Source organism: Cololabis saira, chromosome 4 (genome assembly GCF_033807715.1).
Source record: "Cololabis saira isolate AMF1-May2022 chromosome 4, fColSai1.1, whole genome shotgun sequence".
Taxonomy (NCBI): Eukaryota; Metazoa; Chordata; class Actinopteri; order Beloniformes; family Belonidae; genus Cololabis; species Cololabis saira.
This window is the reverse complement of record NC_084590.1, coordinates 44516809-44541989: the sequence shown is the minus strand read 5'-3', so window position 1 is coordinate 44541989 and position 25181 is coordinate 44516809. Positions and strand designations below refer to the sequence as shown.

Here is a 25181-nt window from a genome sequence, read left to right as displayed (position 1 = left end):
ATTTCCGTGTGATGGTGGTCAGATGTGTGTTTAGGAAGGTGATGACTTTGGGGAAGAAACTGTTTTTGAGTCCGAATTGTCTGGGTTTTGAGACGAAACCCAGAAGTTATGAAGTAAAGAACAAGTGAGAAGGAACAGATACCCTATATCTAGCTAGGGCCTAGACCATAACAGTCATCTAACGTGAAAGTAAAGACTGATCAGGTACGAGTTCCTGGAGCCGTCTGCGATGAGCCTGCTAAGGACTGTGTTTACATTGTAGTTCTTGCCACAAAACCCTGGAGCTGCAGGAAGGAAGTGAAGCAGGGAAAAGGTCGTCTGGTGGTTCGCCTCTCTCCGTTCCCACGATGAAGTTTGAGGAAGTGGTTGTGTGTCTGCAAACATACAGAAAACAGAGCGAGCATGCCATACTCACCTTTTCGTGCGTAATAGTCAAGTATCCGCTGCGTCTCAGAACTGCAGTTGGTTTTATAGACGACTACTCTGTTCACTCCGAGTAACTGGAGCATTTCCAAACTCTGCACGAGCTGTAAAACAACACAGGTATTTAACTCGGCCAGTCTATGAAGACACAGTAAGGAAATTCGAGGTTTCCTTACGCTAAACGTGGAGGCACACGGCAGACGACCAAATGAGGAAGTTTGATGCACAGCTGCAAGGCAAAATTGAGCCGCTGATAAAATGTGACGTTACCTGCAGAACGTTGGTGAAGTCAAACATCGCAGAGATGCAGACGGTGAAGTTGTAAGGAAAGTAGTTAGTATCCGCCTTTTGATTTCTAATTTCCAAAAATCGCCGGTTGTGTTCATCTATGAGGGAAAACAGAAGGATAAATGAAGTGTTCAAAGAGTTTGAGTAAACAAACGAATCAAATCCTGCAGTCACTCAGTTGAAACTATTTATTTAAAGCTTTTTGCTCTCCTAGAAAGTTGGAGGTCTATGTTATAAAATCCTGGAATTGAAGAAGCAGGGAGACCGTTTAGCCAATCAGAATGCAGAACACAATGCACAATGCAAATCCGTGATGCAGAGAGACCGTGAAAGGTGAACCGTGTTATAACGAGGGATTACTGTAACACATGTTTGAACTTTTATTCCAGTTAAACAGATATTTGAATGTTAGTATTGGGTAAAACAAAATATATATATATATACTGTATATATATTTTTTTTTTATTTTACCTCTTTTCTTATCATTTTATTTCATTTTATTTGTTATTTAAGCGTACTCCTAAATTAAATATTTATGATTTTTGAAAACCGCACAAAGTTATGGATAAGCCCTGAATGCAGGCATTGTGACGTAGAATTGTCAAATTGGTCTGATTCACCGCACGAATTGTTACAGATTACTTTTGTAATACTGTATTTGACCTGGTCTTTGTACGTTTTGACCGTGTAGAAATGTAATTCTTGCCATTATAAGAATAAACTAGAACTTGCCTTGCCTTGCCTTTCCTAAAATTGGTTGACTGTCAACCAGAAGGTCGCCCGATCAACTCCTATAGGCCTAACATGTGCTGAAGTCTCCTTGGGCATGACATTGAGCGCCGCACTTAAAAAAAAACCCACGAGAAACCATGGAAACCACCCCAGGACTGCCTTGGGCCTGGTGGAAAACCCGTGTGCGGCTCCGGTACCTTCAAGCGCGGCTGCAGATGAAGCCACAGCGATGAGCGACGGTGCGCTGCAGCCCGGAGGAAGGGGAAACATGATGTCGGCCGTTCCGTACGGGAAGTTGAAGTGGTCGCTGTGAATATCGCTTAAGCCTTCGGAGCTGTGGTTCTGATTTTCACAGCATAACAGGCAGTGATAGGCTACCAACTCGCTCCTGTGCACCACCGCAATAACACGGACCTGGAGGAGAAAGACTGCTTACTCTCCAACGATGACTAGACATTAACATTTTATATTTAACAGAACTAAGCTTGGTTTTATAAATCCTGACTCACCTGCTTCTCCTCCGTGCGGTGCTCCAGATAAGCCGATATCAGCAGCGTCTTTGTGTTGCTCACACGTATAAAAGCAGCCTTTTGGTCCTTAGTAGCTGCGAAGAGAAAAACTAATCCTTCATGGACCAAATTTGACGGTAACTGCTTCACAAATGAGCTAAAAGGGACCCTTTCTCTACAATAAGCTCCTTTTTTTTTGATCGGGTAGGGGGTGGGGTCGGATTTTATAAATTGAGTTGTGCAATTGTGCAAACATTTGTTGTATTTTGTCAAAGATTAAACTCTTTTTTGATATGCTAGAGGTTCTTGCCGTTGAGACGGAGCCCTTATCCACCAAGCGGAGGTTCTCTGATTTGTTTCCTCATTCCACCCGTTACCGTGTCCTTGACACTGAATAACTGTGTGTGTTTGCGTGCGTGTGTGTGTGTGTGCGTGTATGTGCGTGTGTGTGTGTTCATGACATAATGACATTGCTTTCCTCCCTTGTTACCCAGCCAAGCTTTTATCAACTACTAGCCTCCTTTATTCATCAATACCTGCAGCTAAACATCCTGCCAACCTCCACACATCCGATTCCCCCCCCACCACAGCGTCCTGGTGGCTCCTACACGGGTTATTTCCTCACATGATCCACTTACTCGAGGCAGTTCAAGGATATTTCAATAAAGTTAAAGACAAGACTTTACTCTTCCTTCCCAAGACATTAACTTTGTTCTTCTCTTCTATTTGAGAGAACAACTTCTGTGGTTTGACGAGTGGCTGCTGTTGGCGATGTTGCCAAAAATGTTATTTTCAATATATAAATATATATAATGTGACTGCATGTGTTCATGCAGTTTTTTACCAATTGATATAGGCAATGGTGGGAATATTATAGATGTATTTTCACACTGGTCACACTGGTGCAACAAATAGGTTTCCAGCTGGCGAGTATGAGTTAATTACTAATGAATTAACAATTGAATTAATTAATTAATTAATGTGACTATCGGAAGATGATATATACCCCAATTTTCAGTCAAAGCATTTCCTAGTGGTCGATGGATGGATGGATGGATGGATGGATGAATGAATGAATGAATGAATGAATGAATGAATGAATGAATGAATGAATGAATGAATGAATGAATGAATGAATGAATGAATGAATGAATGAATGAACGAACGAACGAATGAATGAATGAATGAACGAATGAAAGCTTTACCTAGTGGTGGATGGATGGATGGATGGATGGATGGATGGATGGATGGATGAATGAATGAATGAATGAATGAATGAATGAATGAATGAATGAATGAATGAAAGCTTTACCTAGTGGTGGATGAATGAATGAATGAATGAATGAATGAATGAATGAATGAATGAATGAATGAATGAATGAATGAATGAATGAATGAATGAATGAATGAAAGCTTTACCTAGTGGTGGATGGACAGACGGATGAGCGAGCAAACGAACGGACATACGAACAGATGAATGAGTGAACGAACGGTGATGCATCGCCTGATCGCCCTCAAGAATGAACCACCTCTGGGTTTCACTCGTCCTTGTTTGAGTTCAAGATAAAACTTTTGAAACTCATAGATGAAACCCAGAGTTCTTTGTTCCATGAATGATGCAGGTCGTCCTGGTCCTAACGCAGGAAAACAGATAAACCATGATAATACCACCACCGTGCTCCGCAGATAACATGAGATTACTAGTCTCCAGTTTGGGGTTTCTCTCCTTCTCCAAATACAGCTTTTCTGCCTGGTTGTGCCGTCTTGGATCCCGGCATCTTTGAAGTTGCATCTTTAGTGTTTTCCATGCTGATGGGCTTCAGCAACACTATTTTGTATTTGCACATTTAAAAGGGATCTTTGTCTCTGTCTCTGAGTACTTCAGGAGAAGGAAACCTTTCTTCAGGACTTAATGTCCACAAAACAAATTTTCCATTTTTAAATGTTTTCAACAGAAAACATTCACTATTCATTGAGCTGCATTACCTGTTGGTTCTGCACCATTTTGGGGGGTTGGTGAAACAGTATTTATCCGGAAGTGCATAGTCCTGGGTTGGTACTGATTCTTCTTGGGGAGCCTGCAAAATACACAAAAAATATGTTAACAGTTATTTCATGTTGTTCATCAACAGAAGAGTATGGGAACCCGAATGTGAAAATGAGTCTTACACTGTCAGTGAAACTTCGCTCTCTTGGTCATCTCCACCACTAGAAACAAAAGAGAGAACCATGACTGCATTGTGGTTTAGGGGGGAAAAATATATGGTTTTACAGGGTATTTTTACTGCTGGGACCAGTGAAAATGCTTGGAGCTACTAACATTTTCGTTTTGAATAAATTAAAAAATGAACACTTGGACGCTGCTAGCATCATGGTCAGGTTTTTGAAGGGCTTGTTGGTCATGTCTTTAAACACATTTTGCACAGAGACTTTTTTTTTTAAATGTATTGATAACGATGTTGAAGATTGTTACACTGTAAAAAAAAAATGGTGGTGAAAGAGGGGGGGGTTGGGACGGCCCCAACTCTGAGCTGGACCCCAGCGGAGGTTTAAATAAAACAAAGATTTCTAGTCAAAGGGAAGGTTTCTACACAGATATTATTTTGCTAATACAAATTGATACAAACTGATTTTTTCGCCTGATCTTAAATTACCACAACGCATAAAGAGTTTGCATCAATAGAAAATCAATGCAGCACCAAAGTGGAAGAAATGTTGTGACATTGGAAACGCTTATCGAAACAATGGCATTGCAAATGTAAGCCATAATCAAAGCTAAAGGCAGTCCAATTAAATATTGTAACTAGAATAATGTGACCGTTTTTTGTTTTTTGTTTGTTTTTGGACCCATAGTGTATTTAAATTGTCGTGACATTGGAGACGCTTCACTGGCTTCCAGTGAGTCAAAGGATAGAGTTTAAAATCTTCCTGCTGGTTTACAAAGACCTGAATGGTCTTGGACCTAAATACATGCTTGATCTGTTAGTCCCTATGAAGCTCCCAGACCCCTGAGGTTCATCTGGATCTGTTAGTTCCTATGAAGCTCCCAGACCCCTGAGGTTCATCTGGATCTGGTTTGTTGTGGTTCCCAAGAACCAGAACCAAGCAAGGTGAGGCAGCGTTCAGTTATTCTGCTCCTCACCGGTGGAACAAACTTCCTGTAGACCTGAGGTCTGCTGCAACTGTAGATCCTTCAAATCAGGCCTAAAAACATGTTTACTGAAGCATACTCTTAAATTAAATACTTATGATTTTTGAAAACCGTGCAAAGTTACACTAGTGTCAAATTGGTGTGATTCAACGCACGAATCGGAACAGATTACTTTTGTAATACTGTATTTGACCTGGTCTTTGTATGTTTTGACCGTATAGAAACGTAATTCTCGTCAGTTGTGTGAAATAAGACCTGGAAACAGGCATTGTGGTATAGAATTGTTAAATTGGTCTGATTCACCGTGCAAATTGTTACTGATTACTTTTGTAATACTGTATTTGACCCGGTCTTTGTACGTTTTGACTGTATAGAACCGTAATTCTTGCCATTGTAAGAATGAGATGTACCTGCTGTACTCTACTGCCCTTACCTTTTAACAACTTGTGCTTTTTATTATTTTACCTCCTTTCTTATCATTTTATTTCATTTTATTTGTTATTTACTGTTTAATTGTGTCTTGCCGCTTTTAATGTTGATGTAAAGCACTTTGAATTACCTTGCGTTGAATTGTGCTATACAAATAAACTTGCCTTGCCTTGCCTTGCCTTAATTTGGACTTCAAATCAGTTAACATCTTAATCTGAATTAACCTGAAATGGGTTGTTCTGAGATATGATGATTGAGACCTGACTCCGACTGCTGAGGATGTCCCACTACTGTGATGCGCGGAAACAGTTATTTATCTCTGTAACTCCCTGAAAAGTTCCTGAGGTCCTGACATACAGTATCTGTCAACAGTGTTTGCATGTCCTGGTAAATATTTACATGATATTTAGATTCCTCTCTGACCCCGTTTGTCTCCAAGGTTTTTGTACAGGAAGGGAATAAAAAAACCAAACAATGTTGAACAGTCGGTTAAACAGGAATGAGGAGTAAATAACGCCCACCTGTAGCTCCATATGAGTAGCAGGGTGGGGAGGATGAAGATGAACACCCACTTCTTCAGCCTCTTGGGTGCAGGCCGCTGCTGATGTTTGCTGTCCATCGCAGGGATGCTCAGCTCACGCTGTCGTGGTTCCAACATCAACCCAGGTGGAGAAGTCTGCTGAGGCAGAAGTTACTGAGTAATCCCAACGGTTTATCTCACCTCCACATAGTCAGGCACCTGCGTCATTGTTGCAGGAGGCTGGCTCAGGTTTAGCCTCGGCTTGATAATTTATGGCACTTTTCCACTAGTACCTACTCATCCCGACTCGACTTGCCTCGTCTCGGTTTTGCGCTTTTCCACTAGGGGTTGAGGCGTGTCGAGTAGATACTTTTTCTGTAACTACTCTGCTGAGGTTCTAAGCGGCTGAATCGCCTGTATCTGAGGTCATCACACTACAGGCCACCGATTGAGGGTCTGCATTGACGTCACATTCCCACTGGACCAGCCCCCTTACTCGCACTGAGTGGCAAAAACGGCTGCAACTGTGGAAAAGACGGGATAACAGCCGATTATCGGCTTAAATTAAAGGCAGTTGGCCATTTTGAATTAATCGTGTAATTTTGGCGCAATTTATGCCATTTCTTCGGCCATTAATGCGGCCCGAACCATAACGCGCACCCAGGTGTGTTATATATCAAAATATGCATCTCAATCCTGCAACGATGCGCATTACTTTTCTCAGTCAAAAGCGTTACTGTGGCGACGATAGATGCCAAAAAGCGCGCCCCCCTTCATCTGATTGGTCCATACAGATAAAACTTTGTGCCTCAAGCCCCATAATACGGTTTGACGTACATGCACGAAAATCGGTACACACCTGTATCATGTGGCAACTTAAAGAAGTCTCTTGGCGCCATGGCCGAAACCAAACAGGAAGTCGGCCATTTTGAATTAATCGTGTAATTTTGGCGTAATTTATGCAATTTCTTCTGCAGTTAATGTGGCCCGAACCGTAACGTGCACCCAGGTGTGTTATACATCAAAATTTGCGTCTCGATCCTGCGACGATGCGCATTACTTTTCTCAGTCAAAAGCGTTACCGTGGCGACAATAGACACCAAAAAGCATGCCCCCCCTTCATCTGATTGGTCCATATTTGACAGTTCCTACTTTCTGACATAACTTTTGAATGGTTTCCCATAGAGAGTCATTGGTGGTGTCATTGGACTTGGTTTTGACTCCTTCACCTTAATTGGTGCAAATTAGCCCCACCCCTTCTTCTGATTGTTCGATATGTGATAGTTCCTACTTTCTGCCATAATTTTTGGGCCCGTTCATCGCTGCTTGCAGCTTTAATTTGCTTGGTTTTGCTTATGTTTATTTTTTGTTTTTTTTGGTATATACATTTTATGTATTCTGATTATAATTTTTTGGTTTTTCTTTCAACCTGTTGAATAAATAAATTTAAAAAAAATCACAGACACACACACTAAATAAATGAATAAAGGTATTTTGAAAAAGCTAATTGGGGCCCTGGATGGGTCAGTGGTTTGAGTGGTATACTGCAATGTCTCCCCTTCCCCTTTCTACCCGTTTCCTGTCTACCTACTTTCTCAATAAAGGCCACTAGTGTCACAAAAACCTTCTTTCAAACACACTTCAGCTGACCGCTTGAAGCTCTCTTAAGCTTAATCTGTTTAAGTTGTTGCAAAGTTCACACTTGCATTTCTTTTCCCGTTAACAAGCAGCTTTCTGCTTCTGGTGACGGTGGGTGAGGGGCGGCAGGCATACAGAGATGTGTGCAAGTTCACTTGCAGGTGTTTTTTTTACAAGTGAACCACAGTGTGAGTTGGACTAGCACAGAACTGCAGGGGTGACATATTTCGCTGAGAGCATAAAAGTTGATCAAAACAACTTCTCTATAATGCTTTTCACCACGCCCACCGGTACTTCCAAATGCTCGTTGGTTGTAATAAAAACGTAGGATTTATTTACACTGTTTCAAGTGGAATCCAAAGCAAGAGGATGATAGTGAATCACCTAACAATATAAACATGTATGTTTTTTTTTGTTTGCATATATATTAATGGTTAATATCAAGTTGGTAAAAACCTATGGCATATATATGCATTTTTAATATATAATATATATTTTAATATATCATATATATTTATTTTAATTATATTTAAATATATATATATATATATATATATATATATATATATATATATATATATATATATATATATATATATATATATATATATATATATATAATTTTTTTTTTTTCTTGGTATTAACCATTAATATATATGTAGACAAAAAAAATAAACATGTATGTTTATGCAATTAAAATGAGTGGTGGCACACGTATCCTCAGATACCTCCGGCTGCCTACTTGCCGACCATCACTGATGGGGACTTCTGTTGCGTCTTCTTCACTTCACATTTACAACACGGCTCGCATGAATAAACGTATAATTTCTGCATTCTGTTTTTTTTTTTGCCTGCTTATAGCAGAATAGAGGCACTAACAACTCGTGCAAAAGAATACTTATGTCATCACCTGCACAGGAGATGGACGGGTCTACATTGATATTTTGGTCACTTTTCTTTTCTCCATTAATTCAAAGTAGGTTTGAAGATGATGAAGTCAATCTTCGGAGTGACAATACATCTTCAGCAAGGAGTGCTAAAACCTTTCTTCAAGAAAGTCATATAAACTCAATGACATGGCCACAATGCCATCTGAATCTCAATCTGATTCCAAATTTATGGTGGGAATTGAAATAAAAGGTGCATGCTGCAAAGTTGATCAATCAACTGCTATATGAGAAGATTTTAACCTGATTGAGAAAGAATGTGGTTTTTCATTGAATTTCATTCTTGAAACAATTAAAAAAGACGGTACCACAAAGGAGCAATTGTGATTGTTTTTGTTTATTATTTCATCATATTTTGCCAATGATTGCATGATTTTAATAAAAAAATCAATATTTAAAAAAAAAGAAGAAGAAGAAGAACAAGAAGAAGAAAGAAGACGTGAACGGGCGGTTCTAAATACAAAACCTGTTTCTTTCGTTCTCAGAAAAACTGGTATAGAAAGCAAATGGTTTCTAAACAGTTTAAACGTGAGCAGGAAGTTTCTGAACTTCCTGCTTAAGGTCGGTGGCCTTGGGGGGGTGGAGGGTGCTCAAGCACCCGCCCCGTTTACTCAGATGCCCAAAGTGCCCTTCTGTCAAAGGCCTTTAAAAAAAAAAAGATTTCCATTTTCAAGTGTGGACCTATCTTGCCATTCATTCACCAATATCATCTAACAATTAATAATAATTCAGCTAAATAAAATGATATAATGAACATCCCCCTCCCTGACATGCACCTGCAGGCTCATCACGTGACCTTGCCCTGCACTTTGCAGGTGTGCAGGAGGTTGACACTTCAACTGAGGATATATTTTCACTTCCTGGAATGGTTTGCAGCATCAGCATTATGTGCACATTACTTGTGTGTGTGTTATTGTTGTAAGGCACTTCACGAATGTCACTTAGTCCAGGGCCTTACTACAACAACAATAATGCTTTGCAGCTGCGCGACATGTATATTATAGTATATAGTATAGTAATTAGTCACCATTAGTTGCTCGCTGACAGAGAGAGAGATAGAAATGCAGCTGCTCGTCTCTCTTGCTCTTTTTGCCCACAATTTTAGAGATCATGTGATTTTTAATTTAAAGTAATTTAAATCAAGTTGCAATCCCCCACTTGGCCGCATGTACATGTATGTGCGTGTGTGGCCTTTTTCTTAACATTTTATACACTAAAAACTACCTGGAAAAAGGCATTGTGGCATAGAATTGTGGCATAAAATTGTCAAATTGGTTTAATTCACCGTATGAATTGTTACAGATTACTTTTGTAATACTGTATTTGACCCGTTCTTTGTACGTTTTGACCGCATAGAAAACGTAATTCTTGCCATTGTAAGAATGAGATGTACCTGCTGCACTCTACTGCCCTTACTTTCTAACAACATGTGCTTTTTATTATTTTACCTCTTTTTTTATCATTTTATTTCATTTTATTTGTCATTTACTGTTTAATTGTGTCTTGCCACTTTTACAGTTTTTCACAATTGTTTAAACACATTTCCTGATAGACTACCTCACTTTCTCAAAACTCTAAACACAAATTAAAAAACTCACACACAAAATGCTAAATCCTACACTTCTCTTGCAAAAGCACACTCTACCCTCAAAACAGTGTTAACTCTTCACTAAATGGTATTTCCTTCTCAAATGCCAAACACATACATCATTTGAGTAGACATTTCTAAGCACCCACTAAACACTGATGTGCAGAATGGAAGACACTATAGTATGAATGGAAGACACTATATGAATGTCTCAGTAGAATCATGCATTTGTATGTTCAGTGTTACACCTTCAGCTGTTGGATGTAATATATCACCATATAGTATTCTTATGTATAGGCTACTTAAATAGAAAACAACACACAATTCCTTACTGTAACAACAAATACGTAATATTTTACAGTATGAGTAGGAAAGCTAGAAGAAGTGCAGTGTTGTAGGGGCCAAGGGTGGCATGGTGATGGAGGACGCCGTGGTGATTGAATCCAGTTTGCCAGTTGAGCAACATTTATTTCTTTTTCTATGTGTATATATATATATATATATATATATATATATATATATATATATATATATATATTTTTTTTTTTTTTTTTTTTTTTTTCTTTTTTTTTTTTTTTTTTCCTTCTCATGTAGTTATTTTGTTTTGTTTTTTCAAATCTTGCACTATGTTACATTGTGTTACGGTAAAAGGGTAGACAAAATAAGCTTTGGCTTCAGTCTACACCTTTTGGTCCTTGTTTGATATACAAGCAAAAAAAAAACTTTGTATTGACTACTGACTTCTATAACGTGACCAAATACAGTAAACATATCAAATCAAATCAATCAAATAGATGGCAGCACACATTATGTTCCCTCCACGTTGGCCAGGGACCTCTGTTATGGCGCGCTGGACGATGATATTCCTCCCTCGGCACCTTCTTTTTACAAGGTTGAACCCCACTTCATCAATGAATATGAATTCAATGGCAAATTGCTAATTGCATATTGCACAACAGCCTTTGGAGTTTAGAAATGTGATTGACTGTGTGTTCTGTGTGAACAGCAAGAGAGGGAATTCAGGAACAATGTGCAGGGTATTGGGAATTGTGTGTAGTGTTGTGAGAAATGTGTGGTATGGAATGGGAATTTGAGTCTAAAGCAGTAAATGTGCTTGGAGTTCAGCAGGATTGGTTCAGCCACCTGAAACATGAGTTTCAGGTTGTGCACATTGTGTCTGATGTTCCAATAAATGTGTTTAAACAATTGTGAAAAACTGTAACTTCATTGATAATTTCATCTTTTGGGGCCGCAAGCATCTTTTTAGGGCAGGTGGCTCTCGTTTGAATAAGGCTGGTGGACAGTTATTCAGTAGCAACATTTTCTATCATCTACGTCACAAACAGGCCCCCACCAACAACAAGAGGCAGGACGTTCCAAAACAACTGAGAAGGCGGCGCTGTGATGAGAACACTGAGACAAGGACTGACCATGGAAAACTGAGTCAGAGAGAAACTGCATCATCATCCTTATCCTCACTCCAACAGGGGGGGTCTCCCCCAGCCCCCCCAACAGGAGACAGACCCTCACCCCCCGAGAGCCCACCCAGCTTTCTGTCTCCAGGAAGTCAGGACATCCCACCCCTGGGCAAGGACGGATTATCATGACCACGGGCCCTGGACACAAACTCGCTATGGGCCCCTACCCACAATAATATCCTACGTGCACGGTGCATGCCCTCCCCAATCACTCAGTTTGGTCACACAATGGCGCAGAGAATCCACAATCACACCGTGTGATTGTGGATGGCGGAGTGGCGGAGCGCGGGTCTCAGTACAGAGGGGGCGGAGCATTCTCAATGGGCCCTTATGATAGTCATTTTAACGTTCAACAACACCTCATCCTGCCCATCAAACAACATTTATTCTCACTTTTATTGAGCCAAGCCTATAGGCCTATGCTGCAGAAAGCAGAGTAAAGTCACAAACCTGTTCAGAAGAACGAACGCACGCACACACACAGAGGCCTGACAGCTGTCAATCACATGGAGCTGAATACTCAGATAGTCACGGACTGACTCAGTTCCATCTTTGATACAGCTTAAATACAAAAAAAAAAAAACATTACACAATCTATTTAGATAGATATAGACACAGCGGTCTATAACATCATTTCTGAGCTCTATAACAGAGAATAGACTCGGCGGTCTCGTTGACAACAACACAAAGCTCATTCAAATAGGCAGGTGGTCAAAGCTACCACAACATTCTGGTAAATAAATTATTTATGAAGGTTCCACTGACTCACCAATGGTAGTTGACTCTTCCATAAAACTTTGTACATGCTTAGTCCTCTTTTAAAGTTTAGCGCTCATCTCCTAAATGGCCGCAAATTTGCCGAGTCGGCAAATTGGCTGTAACTGTAAAGGCTGATTTATGGTTCCGCGTTTCACCAACGCGGCGCCTTCGGCGTAGGATACGCGGCGATGCGCACGTACGGTGCGCGTCGCCGCGTACCCTACGGCGGAGGCTCTGCGTCGATTTAACGGCTCATAGCCCTGATGCGTTCAGGACAGTTGTAAAGTAAGAATTAGTCTACACTGACCGCACAATGCACATTTTATCGTAATTATAGCCTACAATTTACGATTATATATGAACGTATCACACAAAACGGGGCCCTATGAGCTTGTAAATGTATTTATTATTTATTTTTATTATTAATTTACACATAAAAAAAAAAAAAAAATTTTGAAAGCCGAGGGCCCCTATTGGCTCCAGGGCCCTGGGCACATGCCCACTTTGCCCATGCGGTAATCCGTCTATGCCCCTGGGCCCTCATTTATCAACAGTGCGTAGAAAAGGTTCTAAATTCTGTCGTAGGAGTGAAATTTAGAATGTGTGTAAGTACAAAAAAATCTGGATTTATCAAACGTGCGGACGCTGGTCGTACGCACATCCGTGATGATAAATCCCACCTGTTCTAAACTGCCGTGCTCGTGCACGGTTACCGTCATTTGCATTCAGAAACGTCTCCAATTGACCATATAAGGAGCGACAACAGCTCCCGCTTGGAGGTTTACAAACTTTATTGAACAAAATTCTGTAGGGTTTACAACAAAAGGCAAATGAAACAAAATAATCAATTATCTACAAATATTCAACATTTGGGGGGTTGAGAGCAAAAAAAAAAGAAGATACATTTACTGACAAGCTATGGAAAGTGTATTAATAAAAATTAAGAAACAAAGACATCGTTTCATATAAGCTTTTGGCAATATCGTTTTTTTCACGCATCGGTTTACATTCATATTTCAGATGTACAATGGAGGGTTTTCTGTTATTCCATTTGCATTTATGTATGTGATATTTGGCTTGTAAAATAATTATGTTGACCATGTTTGATATATTTCTTGGAAGATTATCCATATAAATTAAGATTTGGTTGGAGTCAAAAGCTCCTGCTTGGAGGTGCAAACACCAATAGAGCTGTTCTGCAGAATAAATGAGTGTTGCATTCCTGCAGGCCACCGGGCAACGACGGGCAACAGAGACATAGTTGCATCGCAGATTATTTGTGCACTGATTGAATGAAATCCTTTCATGTCCACGTAACTGAATTCATTATGTGATGGTGCTTTTATTGTGATTTGGGTGCAATCTATAGCTCCAATTATGTTTGGGAATCCGGCGATGGCGTGAAATCCTTGTTTAATTTGGGCTTGTTGGTGATGTGTGTATGGAAACTGGGTGTAAATTAGGGCCAGAGAAATTATTGCATCCAACACTGCCGGCATGATTCTGCTGCAAAATGCCACATGTCTCCAATCTCTCTCTGAAATGTTCCGGTGGACAAACATCCCAGGGTGGACAGGAGCTGGATGTGACTGGGATGGAGTTGTAAATCACAGCATAGATCCATCAGAATGTTTTGGGGGAAGCGATTCCTGCTGAGAAACCGCTCCGTGCTCTCACTGAACATCAGCGCGCTCTTTGAAAACGCGCTCTCTGCGGAGCGTGTTTTTGCGGAGCGCACGGTCTCTAAATCCTCCAACAGTGCAAGATAAGCCATGGTACTTGTATTTTCTTTTCAGGTCGTCCTTCCAAAGCTGTCTTTTATAGCTTTTCACACCAATTATTCAAAATGTCTGAATTACTTATGGAGAATTTGTATTAATTGGAGGAAACGGGGAACATGTGCACATGTTCCCCGTTCAGTCACAGTTCAGCGATCTCAAACTTCACATGTAAAGTTTGAGACTCTTTTAATGGGTTCTATTTGTAGTTTCACTGTTCTACCACTAGGTTTTGTGTGTACGCATGGTCGGAGCTGTGCGTATATTTACACGTGTTTCTGCGCACAAATACATGTTGATAAATACCATACTTTGCCTGAGAATGCTCGTACGCACGCTTTACGCACAGATCTGTGCGTACGCACGGTTGATAAATGAGGGCCCTGGAATTCACTGACAGAATGAAAAGCCTGGTGAATATTGGATTACAACTAACACCATGCCAAAATCCTTTATCTAACCCCCCACATTGCCCAACCCCTCCCAAACCACCACCTCGGAGAAAGCGGCTAACCAAAAGTCACCGCCCCCCCTCACCTCCTCTGAACTACCATATCTGTGATGTCTGATATGTGCCGGGTCCAGGCTGTGATGTCAATGTTAACATTGTTCTGTCCCAGGAAAAGTCTGGGCCCCATGGAGTTAAATCAGCTTTCTCTATCCCTGTGATAATAGGTAACAGAAAACGTATCAAACTGGTGAGAAATGAAAAAAGTTCAGTTAAATCTGCTAATCTGTTGAGTATAGCATGTCATCCTCGAATCTCACCAGTGTCTCCTGTTAAGGATTTACATGTACATTTAGCCCTTTTAAATATCAGGTCTCTGGTTGGCAAATCTTTCTTAATCAATGATTTTATTAACGAGCACAACCTTGATTTTATGTTTTTAACTGAAACTTGGTTAAGTCAGGATAATAGTGCAGCAGTTCTTATTGAGTCAACACCGCAGAATTTTAGTTTCTTTAGTGAAGCAAGAACACATAGGAGAGGAGGCGGAGTTGCCACTCTGTTCAAGGACAGCATTCAATGCAAGAAAATGTCTTATGGTCAATTTGATTCCTTTGAATATGTTGCCATTCAGTTAAAATCCCCCTGTCGAGCAATCTTAGTGACCATCTACAGACCACCCAAATATGATGCAACGTTTTTTGATGAGTTTGCCAAACTACTGTCAATTATGTGCATGGATTTTGATTGTGTTGTTTTAGTGGGTGATTTTAACATTCATGTTGATAATCCCAAAGATGGATGTGCTAAGGAACTTTTAAATATTCTGGATAATTTTGGGCCATCGCACAGGAATGGCTATTCAACCCCAGTACCCGGCAACAGGAGGAAGGCTACAACAACGGCTAAGAGCAAATCACCTGAGGACACGGGGATTCTACTGGAGAACAGATTTACTCCACTCTCTCAAACTCCAGAATCCCTGAGAGAAGGCTCATCTTCTGGCTCCAGAGACAGGTATGAGGCTAAATCCATTGCTAAAGGGCTACAGGCAGAGCTAACGTCTGGGCCTTGTACGCTGATAGTGGGCGACGGAGCTGTCAATGAGATAAAATCATTCTGCAGCAAAAACTCAAAAGTACTCTCTTTTACCAATGACATGGTGTCTGATATCACAAAGAAGATCCGGAGCATCGCTGCAGAGCATCCGACAGCTAAAGCTGTTGTCATACACACAGGAGCCCTTGATGTTGTGAAGCAACAATCGGAGATATTAAAGCAAGACTTCACTGATCTGATGAGCACAGCTGCATGTTTAAATACGAAGGTTTTTTTCAGTGGACCAATACCGACGGTTCGGCAGGGAGATGAGAGATTCAGCAGGCTGATGGCGCTAAACAGATGGCTTAAAGATGCATGTGCTGCTCAATCAATTACAGTTTTTCACAATTGTTTAAACACATTTCCTGATTGACTACCTCACTTTCTCAAAACTCTAAACAAAAATTGCAAAACTCACACACAAAATGCAAAATCCTACACTTCTCTTGCAAAAGCACACTCTACCTTCAAAACAGTGTTAACTCTTCACTAAATGGTATTTCCTTCTCAAATGCCAAACACATACATCATTTGAGTAGACATTTCTAAGCACCCACTGAACACTGATGTGCAGAATGGAAGACACTATGGTATGAATGAAAAACACTATATGAATGTCTCAGTAGAATCATGCACTTGTATGTTCAGTGTTACACCTTCAGCTGTTGGATGTAATATATCACCATATAGTATTCTTATGTATAGGCTACTCAAATAGAAAACAACACATAATTCTTTACTGTAACAACAAATACGTAATATTTTACAGTATGAGTAGGAATGCTAGAAGAAGTGCAGGGTTGTAGGGGCCAAGGGTGGCATGGTGATGGAGGACGCCGTGGTGATTGAATCCAGTTTGCCAGTTTAAGCAACATTTATTTATTTTCTTATTTATTTACTTTTTTTTCTTTCTTTCTTTCTTTCATATATATATATATATATATTAGGGGTGTAACGGTATTTGTATTTGTCCCGTCCCGTCACGGTACGGGGGTCACGGTTCGGTTCACGCAGTCTTACGGCGAATACGTCTGACTGAGTTAAAAAAAAAAAAAAAATCAATCATCGTTTTTTTTCCCCCTTATAAATATCAACAGTCACGTTCCATTACAGACCTAAATGTGTGCTAGTCTGTGCATATCAATAAATATATGTGCAATTCATATATCATCATAAATTGTAGGCTATAATAACGATAAAATGTTCTAATTCTTACTTTACAACTGTCCTGAACGCATCAGGTGAGCCGACGCGGATTGGGTGTAAAGCCTGATTTATGGTTCTGCGTTAAATCGACGCAGAGCATACGCCGTAGGGTACGGCGCAGTCTACGGCGAGCTTATGCGGCGACGCGCAACCTTCGCCGTAGGCGCTGCGTTGGTGTAACGCGGTACCATGAATCAGCCTTAACAGTCACAGTGAAGGAGATTAGCGCTAAAGTTTAAAAGAGGACTAAATTTGTACAAAGTTTTGAATGTTACCCCGTTTTCCACGTTACCTGGATTATTTTGGGTTATGGAAGAGTCAACTACCGTTGGTGAGTCAGTGTAACCTTCATAAATAATTTATTTATCAGTTTCTTGACCAGCTGCCTATTTTAATGAGCTTGTGTTGTTGTGAACGAGACCGCCGAGTCTATTCTCTGTTATAGAGCTCAGAAATTATGTTATAGACCGCTGTGTCTATATCTATCTAAATAGATTGTGTAATTTAGACCAGTTATGTTTTTTTTTTTATTTAAATTGTATCAAAGAATGAACTGAGTCAGTCCGTGACTACCGTATCTGAGTTTTCAGAGTCGTGTGTGTGTGTGTGTGTGTGTGTGTGTGTGTGTGTGTGTGTGTGTGTGTGTGTGTGTGTGTGTGTGTGTGTGTGTGTGTGTGTGTGTGTGTGTGTGTGTGTGTGTGTGTGTTCGTTCTTCTGAACAAGTTTGTGACTTTACTCTGCTTTCTGCAGCATAGGCCTATAGGCTTGGCTCAATAAAAGTGAGAATAAATGTAGTTTGATGGGTAGGATGATGTTGTTGAACGTTAAAATGACTATCATAAGGCCCATGGAGAATGCTCCGCCCCCAGACGGCTCTGCCCATATGCAGCAGTAGAGGAGCCCGGGTTCAAGTATTTATTACAGTTTTTTCTGAATCCTTAAGTACATTTTTTGCAACATTGGCTATTTTTGCTAAACTCTACACACAAATGAGAAAACCTTTCACCAAATTATCAAAACTTTATAGTTCTCTTGCAAAATCAAACACAGTTTGATTAACTCTACACACCTTAGTAAAAATGGTGTTTTCATATCAGACAGTAAACACATGCCATCATTTACTAAGCACATAATGTGCCAACTACACACTAATGGTATGAATACAAAACACATCTGGCTTTTTTCTTTTTCTGTGCACAAGGTGGCTAGGTCAGTTTGAGGTCATACTTTTGTCATAGTTCTGTAAACACACAGGGATCCAAACTTCAAGTATTGGTGTTTATTCACACTCGTCAAAACAAAGACACAGCACAGAACACAAAATAATAAATTCACAAAAAAAAGACAATCAGCCTACATCATGCCGTCTCTCTGGGTCCAGCCACAAAATCTCATCCACATGGCATGCAATGTCCTCCAGTCCAAGGCACCGGGGAAAATACCTCCTTGCATGCCGTATCCAGGCCTGACATGATGCCTGCGCAATATCTCCACATGCCTCCTCCATTGCTTGTAAAAGGGCTGCGTGTTGATGGGGAAGGCGGTCGTGGACTTTCCAGCGCCGGGCAGAAAAGAACTCTTCAATCGGATTTACAGTAAGAATGGAGAGTATGGGGGGAGGTTGAGTGCCATGAAGAGTGGGTGATCAGTAAACCAGTTGCGGACCAAAGCAGCCCTATGGAAACTAACATTGTCCCATATGATGACATATCGGGTCTGCTCTGGCCCTTCTTCTTCCCCCTCCTCATCCTCCTTTTGCTGCTCCTTATCCTCTTCCTCTAACTTCCTCTAAACCTCTCGCTTCTTCACCTCCACGTCCTCTTCCTCGGCCTCCTCTGATTCTTACTCTTCTTGCTCCTTCCATTGTACTCCACACAGACAGCTTACCTGTGGCTTATTTATAGTGCTTAGGCTGATTGCAAAGTGAACTAATTCTCTAAAATTGTTTTCACATGTGAAAGTGTGCCAGACAGTTGGCAAAATAGTGTAAATCATAGCCATACATGTGTATAATTTTGCTAGGAGTGTTTTGGAAATTTGGCAATTGAGTGTAAGCAGCGAATTGTGCCTACAGTTTTGAAAAGTGTGTGTTACAAAATTACAAACTGAGTGCAAAGCAGTATTTGTGCTTTTAGTTTGGCTAACTCAGTGAGTGGTTTTGCTATGTGTGTTAATAGTTTTAGAAATTGTGCTACAAGAACATAATTAGCGCCTAAGCTTTCAGAAAAAACTGTAAAAGTGCCCGAGCCTCGTTACAATGTCCCATCCCGCGCTCACATAAACCAGTCCGTGGTAAAATTAAAAACACTAATGCACAAGTTAAATGTTTTATTCTATTTATTTTACACTTTAATAAGAGATGCTTTTTAGTTTTGTAGCCAATTGAACAACCTTTAACTTTCAAATGCTATGATCAAAATAAAGGAAGAAAAAACTCGTCTTATACATTTGGGACTTTTTGTATTTTTTTTCCCGTTGTACCGAACCCGTACCGAACCCGTACCGAACCGTGACCCCTGTACCGAACCGTGACTTGTGTGTACCGTGACACCCCTAATATATATATATATATATATATATATATATATATATATATATATATATATATATATATATATATATATATATATATATATATATATATATATATGTGTGTGTGTATGTATATATATATTTTTTCTTCTCATATAGTTATTTCATATTTTTTTTCAAATCTTGCACTATAGTGGTTACATTGTGTTACTGTAAAAGGGTAGACAAAATAAGCTTTGGCTTCAGTCTACACCTTTTGGTCCTTGTTTGATATACATGCAAAAAAACAACTTTGTATTGACTACTGACTTCTATAACGTGACCAAATAAACATATCAAATCAATGAAATTGATGGCAGCACACATTGTTATGTTCCCTCCACGTTGGCCAGGGACCTCTGTGATGGCACGCTGGCCGATGATATTCCTCCCTCGGCGCCTTCTTTTTACAAGGTTGAACCCCGCTTCATCAATGAATATGAATTCAATGGCAAATTGCTAATTGCATATTGCACAACAGCCTTTGGAGTTTAGAAATATGATTGACTGTGTGTTCTGTGTGAACAGCAAGAGAGGGAATTCAGGAAGAATGTGCAGGGTATTGGGAATTGTGTGTAGTGTTGTGAGAAATGTGTGGTATGGAATGGGAATTTGAGTCTAGAGCAGTAAATGTGCTTGAAGTTCAGCAGGATTGGTTTAGCCACCTGAAACATGAGTTTCAGGTTGTGCACATTGTGTCTGATGTTCCAATAAATGTGTTTAAACAATTGTGAAAAACTGTAATCCCTGTCTGTGTACAACGGTTTTTCTCAATACATTTGTCAAAATATAATTTGCGTGATGTTTGTAAATTTGTTACACAAAAAGCTAGAAAAGAGACTAAAAGGAGATGTATATCTGTTGTGGGAGTTAAATTATGGAATGACGCTAACCTAGATCTACAAATGTGCAGCTCATTTTCAGTTTACAAAAAAAGATTTGTAGAGCAAACTTTGAAAGCTACAAAGGTTAATATTTATTTGTTTTTGTTTGCTGCTGTTCTTTGATATTTATATATATATATATATATATATATATATATATATATATAAAAAATGTCTTTACTATTATATATGTAAACCTTATTGGTCCTCCTTTTCTGGTTTTTCTGGTTTCGTTTTGCTATTGTTTGTTAGTTTGTATGTAGGACAGGCATTAATATAAGCACTTTGCTTCTGCCTGTGCCTTTTCAGTCACTATTTTTCGATAATGTTTGTGTTCAATGTTTGTAGAGTGATGTGACTGAATAAAGAATTTCAATCAAAGCCTATTCCTTTTCGATCCAAATGATTACACGATATGCTATGAATGAGTGTACCATATTGAGCACATGATCAAAATAAATAAATAAATTAAAATCAAAAAACAGTGTGGAACGGTCTATTTCATTTGATGACATTTTTGCAAGTGGGCGAGTGCAAAGGCACGACATGTTACAATTTAGTGGTAACATTGTTACATTGGGTACAAACTGTTGTTCAGATGTCATAATTTCTTTTTAGTTTGTGATTGAGCTGATCATTCTGTTGTTATATGTATGTATGCAACTTGAAATAAAAGACTGGAATGCAAATCCACAAATGAATAAGATTTATACACGAAAACAAAAAAATCAGGCTGGCAGGCTGGGGGGGGCGCGCCTGTACCGTCTTTGCATACCACTCAAAAAGTAGGTAGTTTCACCCCCTACTGGAAAGTCCTGTCAGGGTTTTCTGCCGTGCTGACAGGAACCAGCTGCTGATGGAGACGCCAACCTAACCTGCTGCCACCATTTCAACTTCCCTCGTGTTAACATTGACTGCAGCTGTGAGGATATGAATGAAGAAAAGGGAATCACAACCGTTTTAGTGCCACGCTGTACAGTAAATACTATTTCTGCTGTAAGGTTTTGACATTTGAACACGTCAGTTCCAGAGAATGGACCGATCTGGACGTAGCCCACAGTTCAGCAGACGGTATTAATATCAGAGATAGATCAGATCAAATGAACTCCTGAGTTCATTTGACTTTCCAAACCTGGTTTCTCTTTTCCCTCATCTCACTGTATCTGTAACTCTGCACGCAAAAGATCCTCATTCTGCAGACTGCTCTCTCATCTTTTTTAACAGCACATGCAAATATGACCCGAAGCATTCAACAGCAGCATGAAGCAGAAATTTACATTGTCAGTCTGAGGTGAAGATTTTAGTTTTTTTCTCCAAATGTAACGTTTAAATACATCCAGGCCATTTGTCATTTTAAAAAAAATTGACTTAAAAGATGAAATACAGTTAAAAAGTTGTGTTTCTGTTAGGTATCAGCTCACCCAGCGCTTCGGCGGAGGATGATCCACGGGGCAGGAAAGCTCTGCTGCTGAACAATGTCCTGCAGAGTTTACAGGAAGACGACTCGGTGAGTCTCTGGGTGTGAGTGAGAGTGTGCGCAGCTCTACATGTGTTTTATTTCTGCTTGGGGGGGGTGGGATGACGTCAATAAGCAGATTAAAACATGTATTGCTGAACAGGAAACAGGAAAGGCTGCAGGTGACCCACAAAAACGGCATTAACCCATGGATATCACAATTAAACTTCCCAGTTCAAGATCTCCACTGAGGCACACGATGAATGTTTTGCAGTTTGACGTAAATGTACTAATTTGCATACATGTTAAAAACAAATTTCTGAGTAGTGGAGAAGTCATTGTTTATCTATACAAACTAAAGTTGCTTTCGTCAAAGAAAATTAGCACTAAATATCATCGTCAACGTACCTGTATCACCTGAGGAAAACGAGACGAGACGCAACGAAAATGCAGGTCATGTGACGATAAAGATAATTAAATATATAATACAATATCGTAGAGGAATAAAAATGAGACTAAAATGTAGATTACAAAATAAAAACTGTTTTAAGTATCTTCATTTTCGTTGACCAAAACGAGACGAAATGTCCTTAATCCTTAATCTCCATGTTTGAAGTAGTTTCCTCTGGTTTAGTCATTAAACCAGTTTAGTCTTTAGATCTTTGGATACACTTTCCTACATGGACGTGGAAAAAAAAAAACGAATGTGTCGTCGAAAAAGAAAAGATCCGGAGAAATGCGGAAAAATAAATATGTTGTAAACTCAAATCAGAGTCTTCTGTATCTGGAATGAATGTATTCTTGAGTCTATATATAGGTAACAATAATATAATAATAATAAGATAACCTTGTTTGAATTGTAAAATGGGTTTGGCTGAATACAATCGTTGACTAAAACTAGACTAAAATGGCCCTGGACAATTCTGACTGAAATAAGACTAAAATGCTCAGACTTTTAGTCGACTGAAACTTGACACGACTAAAAGGAGAATGAACGTGACTAAAACTTTCTGCTCTGAGAAAGAGGAACTGGAACACGTGAACAGCTGCAAGGGTTCCTGCAAAAGTTAGAGCTAAAATCAAGATTTGCATATTGTATACAAAGTTTATTTTAAGAAAATGTAAATCTTGAAGAGCGGAAACTTTTCATCTCATCTGCTGATTGAACACATTTGTACTTCGTCAACACATGTTCACATCCAAGAGGTCCCTGCAAGCATTTTAAGAAATTCTGGATGTCGTCTTCCTCTTCTCCCTCTTCCTCCTTTTCCCGTCAAGAGCAACCGCAGAACATCACTACTTTCAACACGATCTTGCCCTCTGGGCCGTTTTCTGTCACACCAACCGACTGCAGATCCTCTTTCACCGCAGCCACCAGGTCAAAATAAGTTTTATGTTTTATTCAACGCTTTTTTTAAAGCACTTTGTGTTGCATTTTATAAATGTATGAAAAGCGCTATATAAATAAAGTTTGATTTGATTTGATGTGTCCTTCATCCGATGTGTCCTCCAGCAGATGTGTCCTCCCAACTTTCATCTTTTTTAAGTTGCAAAAAACAAAAGTTTTTCAAAAATAAAAAACACTGAGAAACCCACTTGATGCTCTTGGCTTCAGTTTATTTGTTTGTTTTTAATATAACAGCTAATCCACATCATGGCACATGGACACCAATGCCTGGCGGTTCATTTGTGGTTTTAAATTGATTTCCGAATGCAAAAGTGGCAGTTTAATTCAGTGTCGACGTCGTGGTAACCTGTAGTAAAGCTTTGAATAAACATTTCCTGACTGAAGTGTCACTGCTAGGTCTCCTCTGCATATACGGTACGGTCAGTGCTTAATTTGTCCATGAAGAGGTCCCGGAACATCGAGGGGGTACCGGGGGGGGGGGGTTCCGGGGGGGGGACGGCCCCCCCCCCGGGAAATTTTTTTGAGCATAATGCATTTAAATGCATCAATCTGGTGCACTTTGGAAAGCTAGAATAACAATAATAGGGTGTCTGCTGCCTTAACTTACCTTGGAAACATAGCTCCGGAGCTTCTCTACCCGGCTAAACTAATATTAATAACTAAATAATTAATAACTAATATTCTCCGCTCCTCTGTTTGTGTGAGCACAGAGCGTTCACAGCCTTCACCGCTGATTGGCTGTTTCCCGTGCCTGTCTCTGTGTGTAACCAATCACATGGTGCTGTGGGCGGGACATTGCTGCAGTGCAGTGACTGCAGGCAGAGAGATGCGGCTGCATCAACCCCAAAATAACGCAGTTTTAAATTGTACAAACACAATATTGGTATCGTTGGAAAGGGAAAAAATGTCCTCTTAATTTTGGGGGGGGGCTGAGATCAAATTTGGGGGGGCTTCAGCCCGTTTTTTTTATTTGTAGTGAGAACATAATCCACAGCAACCGACACAAATCCATTCATGTGTATGTGTCCGCGGCGCAAGGACCACACTGATTGTGCTGCAGCTGCCCGCATCGCCGCTTGTTGCTTTTCTGATTCGTTTTGAAGAATCATGCAACTCTTCCTTCTTTTTGAAAAAAGACAGTAAATTCAGCTGTCTTTTTGACATGTTTGCGTTGCTCGCTGCTTGCTCCCCAGATCCAGCAAATTTCCAAAGTTTTTTTGGTCGGGGGCGTGGTTTGCTGGCCCATCTTTTCATTGCATCAACAAATCTCCGACTCTTTCAAATGACGTTAAATCTTTATAAACAACATGAAATGCTTGGGATTTGTTCTGTAAATGAATTTATGCATATTATTATTTTTTATACATTAAAAAAAAACTTTTTTATATTATTATTGTTTTATATATATACTAGAGGTGCCGGATCTGCCCAAATAAGTCCCGGAACGCAGGGAGGCCAAAATCGAGAGGTGCCGGATCTTGTTCCGGCAGGATCCGGCACAAATTAACCCCTGGGTACGGTACAATACGATGTTTTACACTGAATTTACTCACATCAGATATTTATACTTTGTTCCATAAATCATTTCCATGTAATCTTTATGGTCTTTTTCCCTCTTTATTTCACAGCTATGATGATGAATATTTAAGTCCAACATCAGAATAAAAGACCATGAGCTGATGAGATGAAATATTTAGCCATCATTCTAAATATTTCTTCTCCAAAGCAAGTTGAAAAGAACACTGGCACCGATTAAAACTCATAAATGACTGATAATTTGAAATACACATCTCAAGATTGTTACAGTTTTTTCTGAATGCTTAAGCACATTTTTTTGCAACATTGGCTATTTTTGCTAAACTCTACA

General features: G+C 39.8%; 1 protein-coding gene across 1 annotated transcript in view; it reads right to left on the bottom strand.

Annotated features, from left to right (window-relative positions):
• si:zfos-464b6.2 (uncharacterized) overlaps positions 1-21962 on the bottom strand; it is a 29832-nt gene extending 7870 nt beyond the window's left edge. The window contains exons 1-8 of the mRNA XM_061719908.1: positions 21872-21962; positions 6054-6208; positions 4122-4160; positions 3939-4030; positions 1953-2047; positions 1641-1857; positions 694-809; positions 416-527 (exon numbers count right to left, since the gene is read on the bottom strand). Of these exons, the coding sequence (XP_061575892.1) occupies positions 416-527; positions 694-809; positions 1641-1857; positions 1953-2047; positions 3939-4030; positions 4122-4160; positions 6054-6190 (808 nt within the window). The 5' untranslated portion in view covers positions 6191-6208; positions 21872-21962. The remainder of the gene's footprint in view (positions 1-415; positions 528-693; positions 810-1640; positions 1858-1952; positions 2048-3938; positions 4031-4121; positions 4161-6053; positions 6209-21871) is intronic.
• Positions 21963-25181: the final 3219 nt, after the last annotated feature.